Source organism: Mesoplodon bidens (genome assembly GCF_964165515.1).
Source record: "Mesoplodon bidens genome assembly, chromosome: 7".
In the NCBI taxonomy this organism is placed as follows: Eukaryota; Metazoa; Chordata; class Mammalia; order Artiodactyla; family Ziphiidae; genus Mesoplodon; species Mesoplodon bidens.
Window position 1 is genome coordinate 47,158,911 of NC_138164.1, and position 22,960 is coordinate 47,181,870.

At 50.1% G+C, this 22,960-nt stretch overlaps 1 protein-coding gene across 2 annotated transcripts in view; it reads left to right on the forward strand.

Annotated features, from left to right (window-relative positions):
• Positions 1–22,960, forward strand: part of USH1C (USH1 protein network component harmonin) — a gene marked incomplete at its 3' end in the record, with an annotated part of 51,306 nt that overhangs the window by 22,668 nt on the left and 5,678 nt on the right. Inside the window, exons 14-22 of one of the 2 annotated variants that reach the window (XM_081239584.1) lie at positions 196–320; positions 4,592–4,641; positions 7,630–7,782; positions 9,123–9,239; positions 9,768–10,250; positions 13,749–13,868; positions 14,891–14,941; positions 22,071–22,112; positions 22,661–22,714. In XM_081239584.1, the coding sequence (XP_081095710.1) occupies positions 196–320; positions 4,592–4,641; positions 7,630–7,782; positions 9,123–9,239; positions 9,768–10,250; positions 13,749–13,868; positions 14,891–14,941; positions 22,071–22,112; positions 22,661–22,714 (1,195 nt within the window). Of the gene's footprint in view, positions 1–195; positions 321–3,416; positions 3,491–4,591; positions 4,642–7,629; positions 7,783–9,122; positions 9,240–9,767; positions 10,251–13,748; positions 13,869–14,890; positions 14,942–22,070; positions 22,113–22,660; positions 22,715–22,960 lie in introns of both variants that reach the window. The other variant, XM_081239585.1, reaches the window with a different exon arrangement.

The following is a 22,960-nucleotide window of genomic DNA, read 5'->3' on the forward strand; positions in this document are numbered from 1 at the left end:
GGGTAACTGGAACACAGTCTTGTAACTGTCAGGGTGGCATTCACACCTGATTTAGAATACAAGTGCCAGGGACTCATTTTGTCACAGCTAGAACCACGTGGCTTCTCCCCAGGCTGGTTGGCGTTCCCCAATAGGCTGAAGGCAGGCCTGCGAAGGTTCTGACTCCAGTCACAGACGTGGGGGGTCTTATTTCAGGATCGTGGAGGAGGAAGAGAAGTTTAAGAAGCAGTGGGAAGAAGACTGGGGCTCAAAGGAACAGCTCCTGTCGCCTAAAACCATCACCGCCGAGGTGCACCCAGTATCCCTTCGCAAGCCAAAGTGTATGTATCATGTGCCGGGGGAGAGGGGGCTTCCTTCTGGGGCCTGGGAGTGTCTAGACAAAGGTAGAGGTCTCCCTCCACTCACCACCACCTGCCCAGGTGAACAGGCCATGGCTCTCTCTTCATGGAGGGGCGGCCAAGTGCCAGGTGCTGTCTGCCAGGGCATTGGGATGGGTGGGATCTGCCTGCCCTCCTTGTCCTGGGGGCCTGCTGCCAGGCTCTCCCCCATGACACAGACTCAGGCATGTGCCCTTGGACTTCTGAAGAGGGGCTGGAGAGCTGTGGCAAAAGCGAACTGCTGATGGGATTATCATCCTAGTATGTCAGGTGTTGTGTCCTCCTCTTGCCCGGTTCTGAGTTGGGGCTGGGGTAAAACAGCAGCAAGAAAGAGGGGAAGGGGCTCACGTGAGAGAAGGACCCTGGTGGTCCAAGGCTGATGAGCAGTTGTGGGAGGAGCTTACCGAAGTGCCCCTACCACCTGCATCCCTGTGTGTGGACTGCAGTCATGCCACTCCGAGGATAGAGTCGGGGAGAGAACTGTGTGACCCTCCCAGGCACCAAACTGCGGCCATCCTTGGGCCTCAGCAACCTCTGCCCTTCCCATCTCCTTTCTTCCTCTGTCCTGTGTTCCCACGTCCACTTGCAGCCCAGGCCCCCACCACCTGCTCCCACGTCCACCTGCTCTCCACCCCAACTCCCAGGATGTCATGTCTCTTCAAGGGGCAGCTCACACCACCAGGGCAGAGTTGGGGGCTCAGTCTCAGTGCTTCTTCAGTGGGGGTAGTGGTGGCGAGCCAGGAGCCAGGCAGCTTGGGGGCCGTGGCGATCACAGGTCCAGGTTGCCTGGTTGGGCCTTTACTCTGACTTTACAGCTGTTTCGACTTGTACTTGACACAAGGCAGATTCTGCTCCAGCTGACTGTGCTCAGCCGACCTTGAACCCTCCAGATATGAGGCAAATCTGCACCCAAGAACCAAGGTTCCCCCACCTCCCCTGTGCAGCAGCCATTTGGGATCCCGTGGTGGGGTCCGGAAAGCTTTGGCCTCAACTTTGAATCATACTCGATCCCTAGAGGGACATCAACTTGCCAACCCAGGCCACTTGGGTCAACAAGAGGCTCAGGGCATCTGGATCGTTCCATGTCACCCCTCCCTGGTGCAGGGCAAGCATCTCCCAGCACATTTCTTGCTGGCACCGGGGCAGTGTCATCTCAGGTCCTCTCCGAAGGACAAAGCACTTTCTCATCAGCTGCCCCCGTGACATTCGGTATGAGTTGAGGATGTGGCCAGAGCTAAATTCCCAGCGAATAATCTGTGCTTTAGACAGGTAGCTAATTTGCTCTTTGGAGTGAAATAGGAGCTTCTGAAGGAGAGAAATCGATTTTAATTGCTTCTCATGAAAGTAATCCTAGTCAATTTAGTACCTTCCTAGAAATTGGGTCTTGGCCTCAAAGCAAACACACCCTCTCAGGAACTGTAAAAAATAAAAACCCTTTCTCTAGCTATTTATTCAGTGCTTTTAGACCAAATCAAGCTTCTTGAATAAAAGGAGCAAAAACGTTCCCTTTGCTCGAGATGTAAATGTTTTCTAAGGGAACAGCAGGAAGCAAGTGATTGAAGACCAGGCTCTGCCGGCCTGAGCTGGGGCAGCGAGGCCACCTCCATCCATTTGCATCTGCATCGGCAGTTTAATTTTACTTTGGAGATTAGGCAGGAAGTGCAGGAAGGCCTCTGAGCCAGCTCAGTTCCCCCCTTTTCCCCATTCCTGGGAGGCTGGAGTGGTCTCTGCCGTTTAGGGCCGACCGGCCAGGCTGCAGCCAGCCCCTCCCTGACCACTCTTCAATCTGGGGGTCCAGTCAGCTGACAGGTTCTACCCGACTCAGGTGTCTGTGCCTGTGTGGAGCCAGCATTTCTGAACAGACAGGGAAGAGTATGAAGCACCTCTTGCCTGGAAAATGAAGCCACTCATCCTAATGATCAGGGTGGGACTGACTGCTCCCCTCCCCACCTGCTTCCCAGGGGCTCCGCCTGCCTACCCATGACCAACCTAGCAGAACCTCAACATTGCACTGAGCCCTCAAAGCCAGGACGTACAGTCACAGAGGCCCCAGAATAGCTTTCCTTAGCAAAAGCAAAAGGGGGCAGAGGGGTAATTAAGGTTCCCAGAGCTGGAAGGAGGCTTGAAAGATAAGAAGTTTAAATAAGAGCTTTCCAGCCTTCTCATCAAGGACCCCATCTATTAGCCCCCGATCCCATTAGACCCCGTGGTTTGGAAGTTGAGTATTTCCCTACCACACTATTAAGTAATCATTTGTGTTCACTGTTTTATTAAGTAGTCCCTCTTGTTAGCAAGAAAGCATCAGTGTTCCATTACTGAGTAAATACAAACCGAGCCAAAAGCAAAGGAACTTACGTGTAGCCTTTTCATAGGTTAATAGGCCAGCTCTTCTAATTAATATTTGGAAATATTAATAAGAAGCTCATAGCAGACTCAAACACTACTTTCCAGGGCCCCAGGGAGGCCAGAGTCCAGGTTAGAAATCACTGGAAAGGACAGTTTGCTCTTCTCCACATTAGGTCAGAATTCATGTCTTTCTAAGCACACATGCCCCTTTTACCCCTTGGGACCTCCTCACCTCGTCAGGATCCCAAACTTCCATCTGCTGCCCACACACACAGTTCTGACATCCCCTGGGGACCCAGAGCTCCAAGGGTGATGAGGAGAAGCTGGGGGGAAGCCCTTGGCATCCAACGTGTATAAACTACTCGGATAGTCCTGTCATCAGTACTGCGCCTCCCGTTTCAGCCAAACACCCTGCAACGCGGTTCTCATGCTGCTGTCAGATCAGAGGCCCCTGTTGTGAGCCCATTTCACAGATGGAGAAATGAGGACTACCAAGGTTGAAAGCACTGCACGCACCATCCCAGGGCAAGAGACCTTTGCTCTGGATTCCTCAGCCCTGTTCTTGCCCCTGACCTCCCAGCTCTCCCATGGAGTAAGCTGGTCACAGGGCCCCAGGCACCCCCAAGCACCTCTGGCCTCTTGATCTCCCAAGTCCTTCTTGGTTCACCAGCTTCCTCCTCTTTTCCCGGGTAGATGATCTGGGAGTGGACCCCGAGTTTGACCCGGCAGATGACCTGGACGGAGGCACGGAAAAGCAGGGAGAGCAGGTTTGCGGCCCCCGCTTCGCTCCCTGGCCTTGCTGCTCTGTTTGCCCTGCCTGCCTCCTCCTGCCAGCCCTGCAGACACCCAGCTCTGAGGGGCCAATATGTGGTAGGGACTCCTGGAGTCCGGGAAGCTCCTCCAAGCCCTGGCTTGGTCCGAGCACTGCGTACAATACCTTAAGGACAAGACTCACGGCCAGGCTGAAATGTCAGCTGGAACTGCTGGTTCAAACATTTAATACTACCCAAGCCTAAGTTCTTCCTCTGCTTCTCTGGCCTCTCCCCCAAGACTCCCTGGACCTCCCCAACATCCAGCAACTAAGAGGATAGTGCTGGGTCTAGCAGGGGGCTTTCTAGATCCTGTTCCAGAGCTCAGGATGGTCAAGGGTGGGTAATTAAGCCATCACTTCTAGCCAGGGAGCTTCAGCCTTGAGGTATTAGCCCATCTGTCATGCTGTTGCCTGGGGAAGGCAGGGGGCTGGTGATCCGGCCTGGGTGGGGATATGCTTTTCTGGGGGCAGATCTCCTGCCCACTGCTGCTTGAGCGTCTTTCCCTGAGCTGACCCTGCCAGAGCCTTCTCTTTCGCCGTTGAAAGCAGAGGACGTGGCCTGCTCTGTGAGACAAGACAGTTTTGTTCTGTCTGACAGTCGTTCTAGGCAGAGACCCAGGCTCCCTTTTGTTTCGAGTTGTTTCTTGGATGGAGGAAGCTGACGCCAGACAGGAGAGGCCTTGTTCAATGGGGCTTTGTGTTTGCAGACTGTGGCTGTGATGGGGAAAAACTCATCCTTCTACAAGGGGCTTTCTCTTTGACTTTCTGGCACTGACTTCTGAAGCCAGTGTCCTGGGGGAGGCAGCTGACAGTGGCCTGGGGCCTGGGAATCGGGCCCTTTCTCAGGTGGTCTTGGGCCTGCTTTACAACCCAGGTGAGGCCAGGTAAGTGGAGAGTCAGACAGAGGGTGCGGTTCTGCTGTTGAATTTGCCAAGGCTGCTCTTCATCTCACAAAACCGCGAGTTCCTTGGGAACCCAGCTCCTCCTGGCTGCTGCCCATGGATGCTCTGGCTGAGCTGGACTGCATCTCATCGCTTTGTTCTCTGTGTTCTTATAGCCTTTGGATGGTTTTATCGCTACGATGGCAAATTCCCAACCATCCGGAAGGTAGGCCAGGACTGAGTGCTGTTTGCTGCTGAGTTTGCCGTTGGTTTTGACCTTTTCCAAACATTGTTTCTTCTCCTGTCACCTCTCAACAGTGTGACCGCCCGTTCACTGGGCGGGTGGGGGGGGGGCGGCTAACCATGTCTGTGCCTCTCTGTCAGACTGATGTCAGAGGGCAGGGCGCTGTCACAGAGGCATCGTCGGGGAGGTATTCACGGGCTGAGACCTTCCCAGGTACCATCAGGCACTGCTGGGTCGGCACCAGCCCCACTGGGCACGGGACAGGGCAGAGCCATGGCAGGAAACTTCTGCTTTGTTTCTCTGTCAAGTAGAACCAGAGGCCAAGACCAGAAGCCAGGGTCAGACAGAGTGAAAAATCAAGTTGGGTGCAGGTTACGAGACATGCACGTGTGCACACACAGAGGATTTTATTTGAAAAAATAATAAAAGGAGATATACAGGTAAATTCTTTTCCAGGCACTAATAACTAGATAAATGTAAAAGAACTAGCGTCCCCTCCACACACATCTCCCATCAGAAATCATGTCACTCGAAAATTGCTGTTGGTGAAGAGGAAAGCTTATTTTCCTCTATTCATTAGTCCAGTCATTCCAGAAATAGCTGGTATTTTGGGTTTCATTTCATTTCCAAAAGAGAGAAAAATTGCATCTAGGTAGAAGCAAGAGCACATCCACCCCATCTGCCTGTCCTCTCAGTCTGGACCAGAAGGAATATCTGCCATGAATTTAACTCACAGCTAAAGGAAAACAGAATCATGTCCCTCGTGCTGGCTCTGAAAATCCATTGACATTTTTTCTAGAGTCACGTGAGATGCTTTGTCTCCCAGCAGCTGGAACGAAGTCCCCAGGTAATACAAGTGGCCCTCTATGGCCGTGATCAGCAATGCACAAAACTCCCCTTATTTGAAAAGATAACTATTCAGTGTCTTCTTGAGCCCTCTGGGTCTCAAGGCACCCAGGCCTGTGACCTCACAAAGTCTATTCCAGCGCCTGAAGGATTCATGTTTCTGACTGAATCCTTTCCCCAGGACTGCTTGAGTAAATCACGCAGACCAACCCTACTTGTAGGAGCCCGCCATCTGGCAGGGCAGGCAGATTCACACACAGCTAAGTAACATGTATGGAGAAGGCTAGTGTATGATCAGTAGGCAATGCTATGGGGCAGCTTGCCTTTCTGCATCAATAAGCAGGTGCTCTTTTCTTGGAGATGGGACAGAAACTGTCATATCTGCCTGCCCCACCCAGGAGCCCTAGCTCTAAAATCTTAACACTGGTGGTTTTTTTTAAACTAATAGAATGGCCGTGCCTATTATGATGGTCCCTGTGAGAGGCCATGCCCTTAGTCTAGCAAGCTGCCATTGGGTAGAATGTTTCTGGCTCCTCTTGGGGAATTGTCTGAATTGATAATATGATAGTAAGGATTCATCTATCAACTGGGCTGAGAGTCTAGTGAACAGGGTAGGAAGGAATCAAGCAGAACTCTGAAGTAGTGAAAACCATTTTCTCAAGTGGCTCACAGACTGCTCTGGGGGTGAGTCCCCATGTCCTAGATGGGGAACCATCTCCAAAGCACCTGTGCACAGAGGTGGGGGTAGTCTTTAGGAGGGGAAGCAGAATGACTCGGTCACATGTCCATAATGACCCATCATGGACAAAGTTGTGTGTCCATTGCTGGGAAACTCAATTCCTCCTTCCTAGCCTTGGATGCTGGGATGATTCAGGAATTCTGAGAGCAGGCCCCAGGAAGGCTTGTGGGTTTGGGGGTGAGCTCAATGAACGTGCAGGCTTCCTCCTTCCCCAGAGTGTTGACTCTCTCTGCTGGCCCTTGTCCTCCATGCTGTGTGATGGGGCCTGACGCTCCCTCCTGCCATGCTCCATTGCCCCCAGCTCATCAGAGCACCGTGGGGAAACTCAGGTCCAAACTCTGGCGCCACCACTTACTAGGTGTTTGACGTCCAGCGAGGGACTTCACCTTTCTGAACCTCGGCTGTTCCATCAGAAGGGGGATAATACCTACTTATGAGATAATCAACTTTTAATCCCTTGGCACATAGGCAGTCCATAAATCTTAATTCTCTTCATTCCTTACTCCTTGCCTTCCCTGCAAGCCCATGGGAGAAGCAACCAGGAAGGCAGACGTTGTGGTCTAATTCAAACGGGAAAAAGAAGTCTGTTTGCCCTGCGTCTCCTTCCCCCCGTCCTCTTCAACCCTGATGGCCAGTGAAGAGCAGTTAGGCCATCCTCCCTACCTTCTCCTGCCCACCATCTCCCAGTCCTGTAGTTTCTGTCTATTCCTCAGTTCAGGAGCCTAGTTCAGAGGGAACAGTGGATTTGGACTCTCCAGGATGAAATGGTCTGGAGTTTAAGCATCAGGACAAAATCTGATGTCCCTGGCTCTGAGCTCCCAGGTCAGAGGCTGACACCCTTCTCCTCTAGCTCAGGACAGGGGATCTGTCCCAGATTTTCTCTAGAATCTACCAGGGTGCACCTGTGGTGTCTGAACATCCAGTTGTTGGAGAAGGCATATGCCCAGATACTAAGAAGTAAATACAATGCTTTTTAAAATACAGCACTTTGAAGCTCACGAAGCTCTTTCATAGATGTTATTTCATTGGCTCTGAATGGCAAACCTGTGGGGTAGGTATTTCCCCCATTTTGGAGATGAGATAAACCAGGCCCAGAGAGGTTAAGGAACTTAACCAAGGTCACACAGCTTGTTAGTGAACTAGTAAGCCACTTCTTCTGGCTGGCACAGGGAAATGTGTCTCACTCTGTGATGGGTAGCAACGTCCTGCCTGTCCTTAACCTTTAAGTCCAGTGCCCAGTGTGGTGGGGCAGAGCTAGGGGAGGGGCTCACCGTGGGGTGGTTGCCTGCTGTTGTCTGAAGACTGAATGCCCTGTTTGCTGTGCTGTGCCAGTGTCAACACTACCTTGTAACCCTTGTCTTATAAACAATGCCACATCTGCTCAGAAAGGAAAGGATAAGAAGAAAGCCAAGTATGATAGCCTTCAGGAGTTGAGAAAGAATAAGAAGGAACTGGAATTTGAGCAAAAGCTTTACAAAGAGAAAGAGGAAATGCTAGAGAAGGAAAAGCAACTGAAGATCAACCGGCTGGCCCAGGAGGTATGTGTCCTGCTCCCAGGCCTGGTGAGCATTCCTAGGACTGTTTGGTTGGTCCCCACCACGCTCTCAGGGAACCAGATGGAGTTGCTCTTCCCAAATGCAGTCCAAGGGTGGAGTGAGCCTGGCCCCCTCCCCAGGCTGGAGAGTGACATCTTCCTACCTACCCAGAGTCGTCTGAGACTAGCCTCTGGCTTAGTGTATGTTTGGGATCAAGACGGGCCCCCTTGCTCAGGGGCTGGCCTCTCTGCCCAGATTGTAGGTCTCGGGTTCGCCTCTACACGTGTGGCTAGAGATTTGAATCTGTCCTCTACTCCCACCACCCCCAACCAGAGTATGAGCCCAAGGCTAGGCCGCTCCACCCTCCGTGTGGCTGTGAGGCTGCCCTCCCTGCTCAGGGTTTGAGTCGGAGGCTAACCCTCTTTTCAGCTGTAGATCTGAAGTTAGCCTTCTACCCACCTGTCATTAGATCTGGGTCAGTTTGACACCCCCCTCCCCAACCCAGGTTATGAATCCAAGACCCGTTTTCCCCAATCTGCCTTGTGTCTGAGGGTATGGTTCTGAAGCTAACCCCTTTAGGCAGGTGGCGTGTCTGAGGTTATCCCCCAATTAATCAGGCTGTGAGTTTGAGGCTGCTCCCATCAACATGAGATGTGTCTGAGGCTAGACCTCTTCAACCCAGGAATATATCTAAGGCTGTCCCCTTCAAGACATGTCAAAAGTAGTCTTCCAGCATAAGTAATTCCTATTTCCTAGGTAACTCCCTAGCTGTTGGAGATATTAACTGGTTTCGCTTCTCTTTAATGCTTCCATGAATCAGAATGCCAAACTGATTAGATTACAAATCCAGAGAAGTCCTGAAAAATGTGAAGTGCGTTAGATCTCTCATTAAGAGCCAATTAGCTAAAAGATTAAAGATAAAATTGAGCTTGTGCTCCTGAGGACAAGGCGGCCTGGAGCGGGGGTGAAAAAGAGTACAACTGAACTCTTGGAAGGTGCTGAGAGCCTATAAAAGGACCATACTTGGAGAACCATAAGAGCCTCAGGGTTGGTGGGGATGCTGGGGGCCAGCTAATCCCACGCAACGCACGAGCTCCTTCTCGGATTTTGCCTACACCTGCCGTTAGCTAGCCCAGCACCCTAACACCCCCTCCCCCTTATTTCCACCTCCTCTAGGGCCAGGTGGAACAAGACCGGGGCTTTTTCTAGGTAATTGACACACCCAAGAGTACTCTGGGTTTTTTTTAAGAAGTGCTTCTGTTCTACTGATTTGAGTGTGCCGCCCACATGTGACTCAAGTGTGCCCTCTGTCCTCTCCATTTTGCGCCGGCCTTGGGTCCCAGGTATCGGAGACAGAGCGGGAAGACCTTGAGGAATCGGAAAAGATTCAGTATTGGGTGGAAAGGCTCTGTCAGACGCGCCTTGAGCAGATTTCCTCTGCTGATACTGAGATTTCAGAGGTAACAGAGCCCTTCTTCCCACATAGACCCTCCTGCTGCCTTCAGGACCACCCACCCTGGGGACAGCGGGAGGCAAGATGGCCACTGGCAAGCTTCACCGTCCAGGGCCGCCAACCAGCCCACTCCCCCTTCCTCTCTTGAGGAGGGGGGCATATCTGTATTTCTGGGATTACCTCCAGAGTGACCACTAAGTCCCAGCTCATCTGAGATGATCCCGGTTAGGCCTGTTGTCCTGGCATAATTACTCAGATGTCCTTTTCACTGTCAAGTGTGTTCCAGTTTAGATGACTGTTGGTCATCTAATGGATTATATTACCACCCACATAACTTGGGGCTCCCCTGCATTTGGGCACTCCCTACTGGCCACCTCGTATGGGATCAGCTGGGCACCCAGGTGGCAGAGAAGTGACACCCCCATGGAGGGTGGTGGGTCTTCAGCAGCCAGAGAAATAAATAGATGAGCGTTATACTCGATGTATTGTGAAGTGGGGCACTAAGCAGTTACAGAACTTCCTTGCAACCCCCCAGATGACCACAGGGCTCCCGCCTCCCCTGCCTTCTGTGTCTCCCCTGGCCCCACCCCTGAGACGCTTCGCAGGTGGGCTGCACCTCCACACCACTGACCTGGATGACATCCCCTTGGACATGTTCCACTATCCCCCCAAGACTGCTTCTGCCTTGCCTGTGATGCCCCACCCTCCACCCTCCAACCCGCCCTCCAAGGTCCCCGCGCCCCCTGTCCTTCCCTCATCGGGCCGCCCGAGTGCCTCATCCTCACCCTGGGTGCAACGCACTCCACCCCCCATTCCCATCCCTCCCCCACCATCCATTCCTACCCAAGACCTCACTCCTACCCGCCCGCTGCCCTCGGCACTGGAAGAGGCACTAGGCAACCACCCCTTCCGCGCTGGGGAGACAGGCAATCCAGCAGAGGACTGGGAGGCAAAGAACCACAGTGGGAAGCCGGCCAGCTCTCCCGTCCCTGAACGGAGCTTCCCACCCGCCCCAAAGGTACTACCTCTGTTCTGCATGCTATGCTGGGAAGCAGGAAGAGTGGGCCGGGCTGCTGTTTCCCAAGCCCTCCTCTGTTCCTGTGAGTGGAGACGGGAAGAAGCATCCCCCCACCCCATTTTCCAAGAACGAGCTCCCCAGCCTGCATGTTGCGGGTGGCCTGCATGTTGCGGGTGTCCTGCATGTGTGTGGTTTCTGCTGATTTTGAAGTGCCGTGTTGTATGGTGAATTGCCTTTGGTACTTGGGATGAGCAACATTGCATCAGTGTTGACGGCTCTCTCTTTGCTCCACTTGGCTAGTATGGGCGGGTAACATTCAATGTAGTATTTGCAAGGCTGTGTGAATGAAGAGCCAGAGCTCTATTTATATGACAGCCAGTTGTTTCTTGATATTAGCTCAGAAAGCCTTGAATATGGGAAATGAATTCTCTAACAGGGGAAAAGGGGGATGGGAAGCAGGGGAGCAGTATTAGGCTCTGTCCATGAGGTGGTAACACTGTCCAGTAATTAGGACATTACTGTGCCATTTTCTATGGCACTAGCCAGCTGTGTTAGCTTGAAGCGTAATGCCCATAAATTTCTGGCCAGCTTCCAGCTACAGAAAAAATGAAAATGGATAGTTCCTAGAAAGCTCCAAATTTACTACTAAAAGATTAGGGATCTTTTTCTTGGATGTCAGCAGGGAGAACAGTGATCTTTCTCAAAAAGACATATTTCTGGGGCTTCCCTGGTGGCGCAGTGGTTGAGAGTCTGCCTGCTGATGCCGGGGACGCGGGTTCGTGCCCCGGTCCGGGAAGATCCCACATGCCGCGGAGCGGCTGGGCCCGTGAGCCATGGCTGCTGAGCCTGCGCGTCCGGAGCCTGTGCTCCGCAATGGGAGAGGCCACAACAGTGAGAGGACTGCGTACCGCAAAAAAAAAAAAAGACATATTTCTCATTAATTGTTCTTAACCCAAAGGCTAAGAGGCGATCCCCAAGGAAGAGATGGAGCTTTGATCCTTTGGAGGGAAAAACAAAATATTTCTCTGCTCCAGTAGCTGTGAGGCTAAGACTCCAGTCAGAACTACAGCAGCTCATGTCAGCTAAGAGTGGGGATTTGGGGGGAGGGTAGTCAGTAGTACCCAATCAGTTGTTTTTATTAACCTTTCCTGCATGGATTTGAGTTCCTGCATGAAGTGCAGAATAAGCATCTCAGAGCATTGAGGAGCACTTGGGGGAAGGAATGTGGGAATGAAGAAAGTGCCAGATGCTGACGAGGCTGCAGCTGCCAGCAGGGCACTCTCAGAGGGACTCCCGGTGGGGTCCTGAGCCCTGAGCTCTGACAGAGAGAAGTCTGTCTGTTCCAAGGATGTCTTGCCCCAGAGCCCAGGCAGCGCAGTTTGCAGGGACTGAGTTAGCCTGGCAAAGAGGCCCACATCCTTCTTGAGAGTGGCCCCCACCAAGAGGGGGTAGCAGCTTTCCCTCAACAAATTCAACTCAGTCATCAATTGAGCACCTTCCTTGTGCTTCCGTGTGTGGGAGTGGGGAGCTGTGCTGAAGCGGACCCAGAGGCAATTGGCACAGCTGTGCTCTCCAGGACTTTGCTATCTGAAGGATTAGCAGCTGACCAGGCAGGTTTCAGCTATAAGATTGGCACGGGCTAGGTGCTGTGGGCGGGATTCATTCTAATGGGAAGTTGAAGGCGCCTCTGTAGAGCTGAGCCTTGAGGGATGGTGATACATGGAGGATGGGAGAAGGGCACTGCAGGTGCAGGGGACATAATGATGACAGGAAGGAACTACCCAGGATGGAATCCTGGCTCAGTCACTGGCTTGATGACTTTGGGCATGCGTTATTTCATCTGTCTGAAACTAGGTATCCTTGTCTGTAAAATGGGAATGCTGACGGCACCTACTTATTATGAGGATCAAATGAGTTAATACGTGAATTCATTCTAAGTTAATACTTGGGAGAGTGACAGGCACATAGGAGGTGCTCAACAGACATTACCTATGCTCAGTGACAGATCAGGGTACAAGATAATTTGAGTGAAGCTGCAAACTTGAAATCGGAGGTAAACTGCTACCTTTTGAGTCAGGGTCAATATTCAAAAACAGGGTTCTTGGATTTTGCCAGGCATCACAAAGTTCCCACTGTTAGTTCCTGATCAGAGCAGAGAGAAGGTTAAAAGAGACTCTCCCCACACAAGGAGCCTCTGAAGAACTGGACCCTAAATCTCTTAAGTGACATCAAAGCGAGTGTTGCCCCTGATGCAGAGGCCAGGGGTCAGCTGTTTTGGTTAGCTTCATCCTGCTCGCGTCAGCACTTTGGCCCGTGACCCTGCCCAACCTTCTCCTCCCTGCATGCTACTGGCGAGTGGTCATCAGTGCTGCAGTAGGACGTGTGGACCATCACACATCTGCACAGTCAGACCCGCCGCCAGCAGGTCTCAGGTGGTGGAAACAAACACCTGTGTCAGGTCAGCACCTGTGCCTGCCACACAGGCACCTGCCAGGGGAAGGTTTTCAGAGCCACGTGTACTCCCAGGCACTGCCCCATGCACCCACCATAATACTGAGTCATTCGTTTACTCAGGTATCATGTTTAATGAGCACCTATTATATGCTAGACACCGTGCTGGGCACCAGAGAACCACCACAAAATAGGCAGCCCAGTCCCTGTCTGAGATTGTCTGGTGGAAGGACAGACAAGTAAGCAGGAAACTCCCACAGTACCAGGGCAGATGAGGGAAGCACAGGTGCTATGTTGAGGGGAGGGGGTGGAGAGGAAAAGCTCAAGGAATGGTCCCCAAAGGTGGTGATACCCAAGCTAACACCTGGGCAGGTAAAAAACCCTCAAGGCAAGAAAACCGGGCATTTTGGAGGCTCAAGTTAAGGCAGTATGAGAAGGGCGAGGAGTGAGGGATGAGGCTGCCAAGGAAAGTAGAGAAGCTCATGGGGGTCGAGCCAAGGAGTTTAGTAGTCAGTGGGGACCCATGAAGGGTTTGGGGCAGGGCTGTGACCCGATTTGTCTTGCCCAAGATGATCTAGTGGGTTAGAGCAAAGCAGACGTGTTGCATCAGCTCTCTTGGATGCCACGCTTACTGGTCCTCCCTCCCAAACCCCCACCTCTGTGCCCACCCACCAGGAACAGCAGATGCTGCATGCGCAGTCTGGGAACTGCAACTGTCTCCTTTGGGAGAGAGGAAGCTGGATGGCACCCGTGGCCACTGAGAGAGCCTTGAAAGTATCCTCTGACTGACAGTGCCCGCTGGCACCCCCATAGCAAGCTCTGGCTCAAGTCCCTGATTCCTCAGAACCACCCAATAGTTTCTGTGGCCTCAGGACACACTGTGGACAATGGACTTCTTGTCCCTGTCCCTAGGACATCCGGCAGGGTGAACGGACCAGGCTGGCTCAGTGCATGGTGTGAATTTGCCTGTGTGTCAAAGTGCCGTGGTTGGCCTGGGCCACCCAGGCCATGACCTCACGTGGGTCTCTCTTTAAACTAACCCCATAGACATTTTGCCCAAGCCCACAGCCTCCACGAGGCCCTGGCGTGTCCACCATCTCCAAACCTGTCATGGTCCACCAGGAGTCCAACTTCATCTACAGGCCAGCTGTGAAATCCGAGGTCCTGGTAAGCCCCTTGGGTCCCCTCCAGGGCATCTCCGGAGGAGCAGACATGGACTGTCTCCCCTAGCTGCTGCTGCCTCTACAGCGAGGTGGGGTACAAACTCACATCAGATGCCATCTTGTCAGCTTCTCATTAGCCAAGAGGTGAATCCACGTAGGTATAAGTGGATGTTGCCACAGCCAGAGAAATGCCTGTTTCTCACTTGATCAAACAGCGTAGAGCGCCATCTAGAAGTAATGATATGGTTCCTATTGTTAGCCCTGTTTAACACTTGAGGAAACTGAGCTTAGAGAGGTTAAGGGTTGTCCAAGGCAGAGCCAGGACTGACAATTTACTCCAGTCTTTCAGACTCCAAAGCCCAAACTCCTACCTACTTGCCATTTTGCCAAAACCTACAGTGATTCCAGTTGCCCTGGCCTGCACCCCTAAGGCCTGTCGTAGATCACCCTCAGATGGGGAACTGGCCAAAGCAGATCCACTTCCCTTCTCCACTTCCTGTCTCACTCCTCACTGCGACTGGGAATGTGGGGTGTGGCTCTGAGGGGTGGGGGGAGGGTCTGCCCACTCCCAGTCGCCCACAGCTGAGCAAGCTGGGACACAGGTGCACCCCCTGCAAGGGTGCTGGCCCCTGACAGGCCTCCCACCCACAGTGGGAGGAGTCATGCCAGAGTTTATATTCCCCTTTCAAGGAAACCCTATCCAAATGTTAGGGTGGAGTAGCTCAGATACTTATTTTGAGCTTTAGCTCTCCAAAAAGCAAAGTTCACGCTCCTGTGACAGCCTGCTGATGCCTCTGCATTGTGTTTTCAGGCTGATGACAAGGGGTGGTGTCTTCTTGACTAGGACTAGGTCGCTGTTGCATCTGGGGGCGTTGAGGGGCCCCTCACATAAATCAGGCTGCGTCTGTCTGGGGAGGGATGTTGGCCAAGCAACCCCAGGCTGGCAGGCCCAGGGTTTGGCACCAGGGGGCAGATGAGACCTATTGGTAACATCCAGCATGGAACTTTTTTTTTTTTTCCTGGCAGCCACAGGAGATGTTGAAGAGGATGGTGGTTTATCAGACAGCGTTCCGACAAGTAAAATGATACCCGTCGTGTGTGTCTGTGGTCCTCCCCAGCACCCTCTGCCCCTCCCACTCTGACCTCTCTGGGAGTGCCTGTCAGCTTGGAGGTGGCCCCAAGCGCCATCTTCCAGGAGCCTCAAGCCAAAACTGTGTCCTGTTACCTGTGGCCAGGGGTTTGGAGTGTGTGTGTGTGTGTGTGTGTGTGTGTGTGTGTGTGTGTGTGTGTCTCATATCAGGTGGGGATCCTGGGCTTGTGAGACCCCATGGCCAAGCTGAGAAAGCAGCAGGGTCCCTGGGGGCTGACTTCTTTTGCTGCTGTTTGTTCACAGAGGAGCAGCAGGGGGACCCCGCAGAGGGTCACAGAGGCCAAGATAGGTGGTTGCTGCAGCTCTAGGAGAAAAAAAGGGGCTGCCTGAGGTGTTTCCCTGCCCCTTCCCATGTCTTGCCTCTTCAAGGCAGATCACAGCTTCACCAAACCCCACTTGGCCCCAAACCACCATCAGGGAGGAAGTGGTGGCCCAGGTCCTCCATCTGCAGGGGGCGCTCCCGTGCACGGGGCCCCACAGAAGTCCTTGCAGGTCCATGAGTGGATTCAGGCAGCCAGCCACTTATCTTCCCACCTTCTGGGGCTTACATCCTCAGAGCCAGCCATTGGATTGGCTGTCTCATTGCTGATGAAAGAGACCCCAAGATGGAGATCTTGCAGCCAACATCCTCACCAATAACCGAATATCTGACTACAGGCTGACTTGACTGCAGGCAGGGAACAAAGGGCAGGTGTCAGTTGTACAGTGAGATTGGGGGGGGGGTGTCTGCAAAGGAAGCTGCCCCCAACGCAGGACTGAGCAGTCACAGGTGACAGCTGACACTTAGCTGTGGTGTGCCAAGCACTGTTTCATTTTTTTTAAGTGCTTATTTTTTAATCTAAAATTTCAAACTAATTTTTAAATTTTATTTACTTATTTTTTTTATTTTTGAATTTTATTTATTTTTTTATACAGCAGGTTCTTATTAGTCATCAATTTTATACACATCAGTGTATACATGTCAATCCCAATCACCCAATTCAGCACACCACCATCCCCACCCCCCGTGGCTTTCCCCCCTTGGTGTCCATACATTTGTTCTCTACATCTGTGTCTCAACTTCTGCCCTGCAAACCGGTTCATCTGTACCATTTCTCTAGGTTCCACATACATGCATTAGTATACGATATTTGTTTTTCTCTTTCTGACTTACTTCACTCTGTATGACAGACTCTAGATCCACCCACGTCTCAACAAATGACTCAATTTCATTCCTTTTTATGGCTAATATTCCATTGTATATATGTACCACATCTTCTTTATCCATTCATCTGTCGATGGGCATTTAGATTGCTCCCATGACCTGGCTATTGTAAATAGTGCTGCAATGAACATTGGGGTGCATGTGTCTTTTTGAATTATGGTTTTCTCTGGGTATATGCCCAGTAGTGGGATTGCTGGATCATACTATAATTCCATTTTTAGTTTTTTAAGGAACCTCCATACTGTTCTCCATAGTGGCTGTATCAATTTACATTCCCACCAACAGTGCAAGAGGATTCCCTTTTCTCCATATGCTCTCCAGCATTTGTTGTTTGTAGATTTTCTGATGATGCCCATTCTAACTGGTGTGAGGTGATACCTCATTGTAGTTTTGATTTGCATTTCTCTAGTAATTAGTGATGTTGAGCAGCTTTTCATGTGCTTCTTGGCCATCTGTATGTCTTCTTTGGAGAAATGTCTATTTAGGTCTTCTGCCCATTTTTGGATTGGGTTGCTTGTTTTTTTTAATATTGAGCTGCATGAGCTGTTTATATATATTGGAGATTAATCATTTGTCTATTGATTCCCTTGCAAATATTTTCTCCCATTCTGAGGGTTGTCTTTTCATCTTGTTTATGGTTTCTTTTGCTGTGCAAAAGCTTTTAAGTTTCATTAGGTCCCATTTGTTTATTTTTGTTTTTATTTCCATTACTCTAGGAGGTGGATCAAAAAAGATTTTGCTGTGATTTATGTCCAAGGGTGTTCTTCCAATGTTTTCCTCTAAGAGTTTTATAGTGTCTTGTCTTACATTTAGGTCTTTAATCCATTTTGAGTTTATTTTTGTGTATGGTGTCAGGGAATATTCTAATTTCATTCTTTTACATGTAGCTATCCAGTTTTCCCAGCACCACTTATTAAGAGACTGTCTTTTCTCCATTGTATATCCTTGCCTCTGGTGTCATAGATTAGTTGACCATAGGTGCGTGGGTTTATCTCTGGGCTTTCTATCTTGTTCCAGTGATCTATGTTTCTGTTTTTGTCCCAGTACCATATTGTCTTGATTACTGTAGCTTTGTAGTATAGTCTGAAGTCAGGGAGTCTGATTCCTCCAGCTCCGTTTTTTTCCCTCAAGACTGCTTTTGCTATTCGGGGTCTTTTTTGTCTTCATACAAATTTTAAGATTTTTTGTCCTAGTTCCGTAAAAAATGCCATTGGTAATTTGATAGGGATTGCATTGAATCTGTAGATTGCTTTGGGTAGTATAGTCCTTTTCCCAATATTGATTCTTCCAATCCAAGAACATGGTATATCTCTCCATCTGCTGGTATCATCTTTACTTTCATCAGTGTCTTATAGTTTTCTGCATACAGGTCTTTTGTCTCCTATGTAGGTTTCTTCCTAGGTATTTTATTCTCTTTGTTGCAGTGGTAAATGGGAGTGTTTCCTTAATTTCTCTTTCAGATTTTTCATCATTAGTGTATAGGAATGCAAGAGATTTCTATGCATTAATTTTGGATCCTGCAATGTTACCAAATTCATTGATTAGCTCTAGTAGTTTTCTGGTGGCATTTTTAGGATTCTCTATGTATAGTATCATGTCATCTGTAAACAATGACAGTTTTACTTCTTCTTTTCCAATTTGTATTCCTTTTATTTCTTTTTCTTCTCTGATTGCCGTGGCTAGGACTTGCAAAACTATGTTGAATAATAGTGGTGAGAGTGGACGTCCTTGTCTTGTTCCTGATCTTAGAGGACATGCTCTCAGATTTTCACCATTGAGAATGATGTTTGCTGTGGGTTTGTCATATATGGCCTTTATTATGTTGAGGTAGGTTCCCTCTATGCCCACTTTCTGGAGAGTTTTTATCATAAATGGGTGTTGAATTTTGTCAAAAGCTTTTTCTGCATCTATTGAGATGATCATATGGTTTTTCTTCTTCAATTTGTTAATATGGTGTATCACATTGAGTGATTTGCTTATATTGAAGAATCCTTGCATCCCTGGGATAAATCCCACTTGATCATGGTGTATGATCCTTTTAATGTGTTGTTGGATTCTGTTTGCTAGTATTTTGTTGAGGATTTTTGAATCTATATTCATCAGTGATATTGGTCTGTAATTTTCTTTTTTTGTAGTATCTTTGTCTGGTTTTGGTTATCAGGGTGATGGTGGCCTCACAGAATGAGTTTCGGAGTGTTCCTTCCTCTGCAGTTTTCTGGAAGAGTTTGAGAAGGATGGGTGTCAGCTCTTCTGTAATTGTTTCATAGAATTCACCTGTGAAGCCATCTGGTCCTGGACTTCTGCTTGTTGGAAGACTTTTAATCACAGTTTCAATTTCATTACTTGTGATTGGTCTGTTCATATTTTCTATTTCTTCCTGGTTCAGTCTTGGAAGGTTATACCTTTCTAAGAATTTGTCCATTTCTTCCAGGTTGTCCATTTTGTTGGCATAGAGTTGCTTGTAGTAGTCTCTTAGGATGCTTTGTATTTCTGCAGTGTCTGTTGTAACTTCTCCTTTTTCATTTCTAATTTTATTGATTGGAGTCCTCTCCCTCTTTTTCTTGATGAGTCTGGCTAATGGTTTATCAATTTTTTTTATCTCCTCAAAGAACCAGCTTTTAGTTTTTTTGATCTTTGCTATTGTTTTCTTTGTTTCTATTTCATTTATTTCTGCTCTGATCTTTATGATTTCTCTCCTTCTGCTAACTTTGGGTTTTGTTTGTTCTTCTTTCTCTAGTTCCTTTAGGTGTAAGGTTAGATTGTTTATTTGAGATTTTTCTTGTTTCTTGAGGTAAGCTTGTATAGCTATAAACTTCCCTCTTAGAACTGCTTTTGCTGCATCCCATAGGTGTTGGATCATCGTGTTTTCATTGTCATTTGTCTCTAGATATTTTTTGATTTCCTCTTTGATTTCTTCAATGATCTCTTGGTTATTTAGTAACGTACTATTTAGCCTCCATATGTTTGTGGTTTTTACCTTTTTTCCCCTGTAATTCATTTCTAATCTCAGAGTGTTGTGGCCAGGAAAGATGCTTGATATGATTTCAATTTTCTTAAATTTACTGAGGCTTGATTTGTGACCCAGGATGTGATCAATCCTGGAGAATGTTCTGTGCGCACTTGAGAAGAAGATGTAATCTGCTGGTTTTGGATGGAATGTCCTATAAATATCAATTAAATCTATCTGGTCTATTGTGTCATTTAAAGCTTCTGTTTCCTTATTTATTTTCATTTTGGATGACCTGTCCATTGGTGTAAGTGAGGTGTTAAAGTCCCCCACCATTATTGTGTTACTATCGATTTCCTCTTTTATAGCTGTTAGCAGTTGCCTTATGTATTGAGGTGCTCCTATGTTGGGTGCATATATATTTATAATTGCTATATCTTCTTCTTGGATTGATCCCTTGATCATTATATAGTGTCCTTCCTTGTCTCTTATAACATTCTTTATTTTAAAGTCTATTTTATCTGATATGAGTATTGCTACTCCAGCTTTCTTTTGTTTTGCATGGAATATCTTTTTCCATCCCCTCACTTTCAGTCTGTATGTGTCCCTAGGTCTGAAGTGGGTCTCTTGTAGACAGCATATATATGGGTCTTGTTTTTGTATCCACTCAGCAAGCCTGTGTCTTTTGGTTGGAGCATTTAATCCATTCACGTTTAAGGTAATTATCAATATGTATGTTCCTATTACCATTTTCTTAATTGTTTTGGGTTTGTTTTTGTAGGTCCTTTTCTTCTCTTGTGTTTCCCACTTAGAGAAGTTCCTTCAGCATTTGTTGTAGAGCTGGTTTGTGGTGCTGAATTCTCTTAGCTTTTGCTTGTCTGTAAAGCTTTTGATTTCTCCTTCGAAGCTGAATGAGATCCTTGCTGGGTAGAGTAATCTTGATTGTAGGTTCTTCCCTTTCATCACTTTAAGTACATCATGCCACTCCCTTCTGGACAAGCACTGTTTCTAAATACTTTACTTACTTTAATTCTTTTTATCTTTACCAGAACCTAGGAGGTAAGTGTTTTTATCACCCCCATTTTATAGATGAGAAACCAATGCAGAGAGATTAGGAATCATGCCCTTGATGGCACAGCTAGTGTCCTGGATTTGAATTTGACCCAGGAGGTCAGCCTCCATAGTTGGGCTCCTAAATCCTACGCCATCCTGCCTCTCAGGATGAAATAGACATTTAAGGGTTTTGTTATTCAAGGTACAAATAGGTCTCAAGGAGAGAGAGGCAGGAAGGTGAGGAATCCAAGGGCCCAGACTGGGAGTCAGACCTTCACCTCACTGCCCACTGACGGGGTGACTTGAGCATGAATGTCACCTCTCTGGGTCCCAGTGTCTCCATCTGTTGCACGAAGGGCTGGACTCCCTCTTCAAGGGCCGACCCGCGATAGTGGCTTATAGGTCTCTAATCTAAATTCACATAAGACACAAGTCCTTGCCATCTGGCCTGTCACTGAGAGCAGATTCTCAAAGGGAAGGAGAGAGGGAGGCCTATAGCCAGCCCTGCTCACTTTTCCAGAAGACACAACCAGGGGTAGGCAGGGTTCTCTCCGTGAAAGAGAATTGACTCCACATCCTGCCTAATGACTCCCCTTGCCCGTGGATTTGCTGCATCCCTTCCTCTGTCTGCTGCCCTGACACCCACACACCGACCTGGGGGTGGCCTCAGAGCTGGACCAGGCTGGAGACCCCCAGGCTTTTCGGGGTTGAGCCCGGGAGATGAAGGCGAGTGAGGAGGCAGGGCTGGCAGATGCCCAGGGATCCGTCTGCTGATATCTGGCCCCCGTCTTGCGCCCAGAGCTTGGTTGCTGCATGCTGGGCATAGAGGAGGCTATGACCTCCCCGTGATGCCAACCACAGGCCCCAGGGGACACTTGGTGTGGCCCAGGTGACTGTATGCTGGCGGGTGACTCCACTCAGTCCAGCAAGGCTGCATGGGCACCTGTCACAGGGCTTCTCCTTTGCTCCCACCTTCCCGTGGGGACTAACTGAGGCTTTGCTGCCCTCAGGCTTAGCATGCCTGGCCCCTCAGTCCATGGACCCCGGGCTCCTGCTCTCTGTGTGTGACTCCTGGGAAGACAGTGCTTTTCCCACTCTGCTCCCCCTTCTCCCTTCTCACCACCTCGCTCGGTGAGAAGGGCATATTGTTGGGGATATTGTTCCCACAGCTCCCATGAAGCCAGGTCCCCAGAGCTGAGCGTCCCCCTCCTCCTCCCCTGGCTAGGTTCTGGGGGGAGCCTTACCTTCTAGATAAGCATTACGTTAAGAACAGTGCAGGTGCTGGGCAAGCACAGACAGCCCTCCTTTTCCTCTGGGTGCCTGATGTCCCTTCCCCATGCCCATCATGTTGTGACTGGTGTCCCCAGGGAGACTCCTGAGCAATATTGTCCTTCTTTGGGGTCAGAGCACTGGGTGGAGAAAAGCTGGGCTTCACCCCCAGAGCCTGGACCTGGCCTCAGGTGGGCACTTGGAGGAACTGAGAAAGGGCCTAAAAAACCTGAAGCTGTGGGCAATGAGACCTTCAGCAAGGCTGCCCAGACCACCTAGATGTCAGCAGGTGCCCCTGCCAGCCACAGATGCCCACCCCTCTGGAACAGTGCAGGGTCCAGGGCCAGGGTCCTTCAAATGCTTCCCGTAGCTTCCCGCTTCTCCCGGGCAGGGGTGCTCTGGCTGTCAGGGATGCCAGCCTCCTCCCCGAATCCCCCATGCAGTCCACAGCTGCCCCCTCACCCCGCCACTCTCTCCCCTACCTCCTAGCCATTCACCGTCTTCCTCCGCCCTAAGCTTCTTTCCTGCAGTGACTCTCAAGGGCCTCTGCTCTGAAGCCCTAACACCCTCCCTTTGCTTCCAGGATTTCCGGAAATACGAGGAAGGCTTTGACCCCTACTCCATGGTGAGAGAGAGCTCTCCTCCCCTGGGGAGTAAGCCCAGGAGTGGGGGGTGGGGGATTACGGTGTGTTTGGTGCTGGTGCAGTGTGGGTTCTGAGGGCCCTGGGGTTGAGGCAGGGCATGCGAACAGCCCCAAGGAGGCCCCAGCTGCTCTTCCCTGTGTAGGCTCCTTTCAAACAGCATTCCATTGTGAACTCGTGTGTGTGTGTGTGTGTGTGTGTGTGTCTGTGTGGTTTACAACAACAGTTACACTTGCTGAGCACTAACTACATACCAGACACTGTGCTGTGTATTTACAAGGCATGCTCTCGCCCAGTCCTCACAATAATCCCAGGGAAAAACGATGTGTGTGTGTGTGTGTGTGTCCATGGGGCCCCCATGGGACCTGGGACCTCCAGCTGAAGACATGGGGATGAGGCTGTGCAAGGTCCCCTTGACCATATGTTCTGTGGGGCTCAATGTCCCACAGGTGCCTGGCCTTCCCTCCCACCCCTGCCCCCACCTGCATCCTTCAGGCAGGCATCCTTCATCCCCACTGTCTTTTCCCTCTAGTTCACCCCGGAGCAGATCGTAGGAAAGGATGTCCGGCTCCTGCGCATTAAGAAGGTACCCGGGCACATGGAGGTCAGGCGGGGACCACGCTTCTTTGTCCCTGACCCCTCCCATCTTGGTCCCTTGTTTCTCCTACTCTCAAGGTGACTCCTGGGGGACCCCTCAGATCCCCACTCTCCTCTTTCCCCTTGCGAACACCCCTTGCTATTGTAGGACCACACCCCCAGGCCCCGCTTGGCATCCATGCCCCATTTCCTCCCTGACAGCACTGCCATTGCCCCATGGCTTCTCCCGCCCTGT